Consider the following 6,000-nt stretch of genomic DNA (forward strand, 5'->3'; position numbering starts at 1 on the left):
ACGCATTGTCTTGGGCTACCATTTGAGCATGACACAGTATTGAAAGTGAAAATGAAAAAACAAACAAGGATTCTACTATTAGTGTTGCGTTTACTGCATGAGGGAAACTTTCTTGAACCAGCTCATTGTATTCCCCGAAGTGGTTGGTACAGTAGGACATTGGTAAAGAAATATGTGTTGATGTTAGGGTGTTTCTGGATACTCTCCTCGTGTTCTGGTAGGTTGCCCAGCAGGCACACTAATGTGTTTGAAACTAAACCTCACATGAATACCTGTGCCATATTTGTATTCCAGCACTGTAGCACACATCTATGAGGATGGCCAGAAATGGTGAGAAATAGCTCAGTGGAGAACAGAAATTGACCCCTGGTGCCTCTTTTGAGGGTAGCGTGTGAAATATGAATCCATCTTTGTATCACTTAGTATCCTACATAGACCTGACAACCACCACGCTCTAGTCTTACTACCTGGAACTCAAAGGGAATTTTCTTCAGAGCACAAACACACACGAATACACACGAAACCTGTATGTCTTTTCCTTGAATTACCAGATAAGCACTACTTGGAATTTAGCGGTGCTTGAACAGATACACAAACACACATATGTTTCGGATGCTCCTCTGGGATTCTGGGAGCATGTTTTACATATATGGCATGCATGCTTATGTAAGGTCTGGCCTCTGGATGATTTATAGTGTAATTTTCAGTGTTCCTCTATTTATTCTGTGGTTATTTTGTTATTTCTAGGTGTGTCTCCAACAGAGAGAATGAGAAACTTAAAGTCTCCAGTCAGGTCTCCAATCCCCAAACTGGGAAGCCCCATCCCCAGCCCCATGCCTGGTCTTCAGAAGCTTCCACAGTGCACACGCTGCTGTAACGGCATTGTGTAAGTATTGCACAAATCCTGGTTTCATTTTTATCTAAATGCTAAAAAGAGGACTGCATAACATCATAGAATACCTCATACAATAAGTGTGTAATTATGTCTTACTGGTCAGAGACCCCTTTTGAGAAGGCAGTGATATATATTTTTTGGTCTTGAAATGTAAAGACCACTCAATATAGCCAAAATATTTATTTGGTACATAAAATACTTTTTCAATTCAATTAGCTTTTAATTTCAACACTAAGAGGTAATGTTATTTTTTACATTTAAATGCCACACCATGAAACAAAGGTAATGGCTACTGTGGTCTACAATTACAGACTACTGAAGATACAGTAAATGTGATACTGAAAATATGAATGATTTATTCTCAGATTGGCTGTTAAAACTATTTTAATCGCCATCTGGAAATTATATGTTTCTGTCTGGTTTTATCACTCCTCCTGTGGTCGTAAAGTTTAAACGAACTATGTGAGGTGAGACAAGGTTCTTCCCTGACTCTGAAACAAAGAGGTTAACTCGCGTAGGTCGACCTGCACTAACAGGCCTTTTCACAAGTACTCAAGAAAAATCTATTCCCATTTATCATTTTAATGATTAAAACAAGCCATCCTCCACACCCTTTCCCATGCACACATGCTGTATACACACACTCACACATATACAAAGATGCGTACAAAAACTTACACTAAACATTAAGCAGAAGCATACCCGCACACACTTTTCAGCCAAAGTAACCACATGCACCGGTAATCCCCCCTCCATAAAAGCAGCTGCAGGTAAGCAATGATGTCATCGGCTTACTTGTTAACAAGAGTGCATTGTAGGAGCTCGCAGGACACAATGAGGCTGTTATGACCTAGGAGAATTTTACAGCTTTTTAAACAAATATAGAGCACTGTGTCAAGAGTTTATCCTCCAAGTCATGTGGTTAGACGGGGAAAGTGGTTAAAAAAAGAAGCAGGCTTATGACTGAATGGTCGCTGGCCCGAAACCCCAGTCCAGAAAGGAAAGTCTTATTGGGAGCAGTGAATGAACAACGCCCTTCACAACTGCTGTCACTGTGTGACTGAGTGAAGCAGTGAACTTCCGAATGCACCCGTGCTGATCATTACCCAGCCAGCAGAATAAACATGTACTATTCAGCTCCCAGGTGTGATAGTATGAATGTGTGTAACCTTTCCTCCACCTGAATCTCCTCTCAGGATGTGTTCTTTGAAAACTTTGCAGAACTAAGATAAAATATATTCAAATGCCTGCATGGTTACAGTCTCTATCAAGTATGATAAATGCTGTTTTGCACAGAATATTGAAAGTTCAATAAACAACTGAGTCACCTCACTTAATGTTTTGTCCTCTGTGATGACATCTCCCTAAAAACTGACTGCACTCAGCATATTGCAGTTTGCTAATCTCCACTATGTTTATTCCACGTTTCCCTTACACTACATATAAGGTTGGCTTCTTTCTGTTCACTGGCAATAAAAATAGAATTCAGATTCAGTCTTGAGGTGCAGCAGAAAACATATCAAAACAGAAACCAATTTCAACCAACTAATTTCAAGCTAAACTATCACACAATTGTTAAAAAGAGTGCTTAGCATCACTTAAATGTTCAAGTTAATTTAGAATTAATTTATTAATTATCATTCATGACTACACCATATAATAGATCTGTCCTGTAACATAAACAAATCCAATAATATCTGTTTTGTCAAAAGAATCGGACTTGACAAATTTATGGGAAATATGATATATGATCAAAAAAAGTCCTACGGCACATAGAGCAAAATTATAAAGAACAAGGGACATTTGGCTGTGGTAATATTAAGTTAAATGCTGAGAATTAAGCTTATGAACAGTGCCAAGTAAAACTCTTCAGACTATGTAGGCAGTGTCTGCATCCTTTGCTGCATCTCAATGATTTTTAAATTAATTAAAGCCTTCATAAGTCTAACACTCTCTGTCTCTCTTCATCTCTCCATCCAGTGGCACCATCGTGAAGGCCAGGGACAAGCTCTATCACCCTGAGTGCTTTATGTGCGATGACTGCGGCGTCAACCTCAAGCAGAAAGGGTACTTCTTCATCGAGGACAATCTGTACTGTGAGACCCACGCCAAGGCTCGCGTCCAGCCCCCTGAGGGCTACGACGTTGTTGCCGTTTACCCCAACTCCAAGGTGGAGCTAGTCTGAGACAGAGATGGAGCTGGCTTTACTGTTAAATAACTGGGAAAATAAAATCTGGGAGAATGGGGCTACTGAGTATCCTAGCCTACAATTTATCAGGCTCTGTCAAACATGAATACCTATCTTGGATCAGTTTTGCCTTTGGGAGAGTGCTATGAAATGTGTTTTTCAGTGATCCAAGATTAGTATTTCTACACTGACAGACTTGATAAATGCTATGTATATTGAGCATATTGCCAGAACATGGCTTAAATCTGATGTGTATCCCTAAAACTCAGGCCCATTAAAAAAGCTGACATTGTATGATATCTCCCAGCCTGACAGCTCTCATCTCTCAATCAGTGTGTTTACATTAAATTCTGGATCCAAGAAAACGATTTCAGGTCTTGAAAAGGTGTTCATACGCACGTTTGTATCCACATCACCAGCACAGCATATTACTAGAATATTCCACTTAATAACAAAGAAAAAAGACATGCACAGATGGAAAAAAGTTGGCAGAAAATAGAATTAGATGTTAATGCAGTTTGACATTACTACATCAGAATACTACACCAGCTATCTGCTCTTATCACCAGCATAATATTCAATGTGTCCAGTGGCAACCTGCACTCAAGCCTTAAAATAACATTAAAACATTAGTTTGTGATATGGATTATCACAAGAGAATTGTAGTTGACTGGTGCATTTGCTGTGATGAAGTGTTTAGAGGAGTTGGGGGTTTTTTTGCCTTAAGACTAATTTTGCATTTAGCTATTATAACGAGAATTTCCCATGCAGCACAGCACACTACAAACTGTCTATTTTGCAAAGTCATTTAAGGTATAATGATATTTTGTTTAAGCTTTGGTTTAAGGGGTTTAAAGGTTTCATTGTCTTTTTAACTATGTTACAGTTACACATTGTACTCATGTTGCAGATGGACTTTTGCATTTTATAATTTACATCTACGCATTTTCATTTTCAGACTTTCTATTTTACAAAACTGGGGAACATCTCTGTTTGATGGTCACTTTTTCTACTCAGTTTTCAGTTATGTGAAACAATAAGCAACCATTCATGATAAGTAGATTTGTAAATATAATTGTGTAGTGTCTGGAATGTGCGTCAGTATGCTTTGGTGAATGGGTTTTACCGAACTATAACCTGTAGTAAATGCCTCCGTATGCAGCTAAGTCAAGCACCACCTCTGAAATGTAAACGAAACACTGCAGGAGACATCCTCAAAGTTCTGTGAGGAACTATGGAACTTGTGAGAATCAGTTTAAAGAATTTCCCCCAGATGTGATCACAACCACCTCAATTTATAAACAACAAATTGCATGAAATGAGACTTTAATGGTGAAGTAACGTAGCCTAATCCAGTGAATGCATGCAAGGATGACATTTTGAACAGGCGTGATGCACATTAACAGAAAAGTGCTCTCAAGCACCTGACTGAGAGAGGAATTTTGGCTCTTACTCATGTTCACACCAAGGAATTTCAGTTCATAAAAACAAGAGCCCAGAGTTCACTGGGTCTGTTTATTAAAAACATCAATATGCTCTCCACCTCTGATGACAACTTTAAAAATGATCTTGTGTGTTTGAGACAGGAGACATGGACCGCAGAAAAATGTTTAAAACCCGTAAACTGGGACTCCACAGCCTACAACATGTGGGAGTAATATTCACTTTGTTTAGTTTTTTGGACCCACAACATAGATACATTACAGTTCCTCTTTGGAAGAGAGAAGAAGACAGAAGTTGTAAGTGCGCATAGTTGTATTCCCTTCCTACTATGAACTCAAATGTCTGGTCACAGCCAAGTCCATGAAGCAAATGAAATATACTTCTACATTTCCTCTGAGAAAGGGGGAACAGAAAGGGAGGGAGTGAAGAGATGAGAAATGAGAGGACAGCATGTATTTTCTTTTCTTGACAGAAAATATTTCTGCAAGAAGAAAATAACCTGTCATTGCGACTGCAATATGTGGCCATCAGTGTTGGCTTATTGTGTATAGTGAAGTAAATGGGGTGGAGAGGAATGTTCTTATTCTTAATTTTAGAAATGTTTCTAATAAAACTACTTTTTTTATTTTAAATGAGAATGAGAAAATGAATTTTGCCGTGCCGATATCCGTAATTTTTTCTAGATGTCAACAGTGATGTGTAGCTGCTGGTATGCCATCTATACTAGTTATCTTGTAAATTATGTGAAAATTATATTGCTACCACATTGTTTCTTTGGTATTGTACATATTTGTTTTATCGGGATTCAACATACAGTGTAACATGTCACTCACGTGCCTTTGCATACCCAGTGTCTTATTTCTTTGACACAAATCCTCTTCTTGTGTTTAACTTATTGTTCTACCAACACATGTTTTTGTTCTGGAGCTTCTTATTTGCCTTTTTTTTCTAGAATCTAAATAAAATGAGAAGTGCATTACCATGACATGATTGTTCACATTCTTCACTGGTCTTGGGCTGCAGGATTTCCCACAAAAAATTCACGAGCGACGCTGTGAAACACACAAGGGATTCAATTTGTCTTCGTTTTACACACCAGCTCTGACATGGTATTTTTTTACCATGACCACAAGGCTACAAAATGTGTCTTGCGACGCAAATCCTCTGAGATTCACAGAGGCCTTAAATCTGAGCATTAAATTGTCGGAACACGAAACCAGGTCTCATGTTTTCATAGTGCTGCATCTCAAACGACTTTATTGCCACGAGAAGCGCATTTTTTAGCTTTATATCAGCAGCCACCCTGCTAAAAGAGTTGAGGGTGTGAGGTAATACACACAAAGTCTGTCTCTGTTTATTACACTATAACTAATGGGGCCTGTTTCTGGACTGAGTATAAATTAAACCAGTAGTAAACCGTAATTTAGTTAATCCTTGTTTTAAAAGTGGCTTTCTGAAACACATCTTGCATTTT

The 6,000-nt window shown here is 38.4% G+C and overlaps 1 protein-coding gene across 1 annotated transcript in view; it reads left to right on the forward strand.

Annotated features, from left to right (window-relative positions):
* The window catches only part of pdlim4 (PDZ and LIM domain 4), a 46,782-nt gene extending 41,271 nt beyond the window's left edge, over nucleotides 1-5,511 (forward strand). The window contains exons 6-7 of the mRNA XM_051401238.1: nucleotides 748-886; nucleotides 2,876-5,511. Of these exons, the coding sequence (XP_051257198.1) occupies nucleotides 748-886; nucleotides 2,876-3,080 (344 nt within the window). The 3' untranslated portion in view covers nucleotides 3,081-5,511. The remainder of the gene's footprint in view (nucleotides 1-747; nucleotides 887-2,875) is intronic.
* The last annotated feature ends 489 nt before the right edge of the window (nucleotides 5,512-6,000 follow it).

Source organism: Dicentrarchus labrax, unplaced genomic scaffold, assembly GCF_905237075.1.
Source record: "Dicentrarchus labrax unplaced genomic scaffold, dlabrax2021, whole genome shotgun sequence".
Classification (NCBI taxonomy): domain Eukaryota; kingdom Metazoa; phylum Chordata; class Actinopteri; family Moronidae; genus Dicentrarchus; species Dicentrarchus labrax.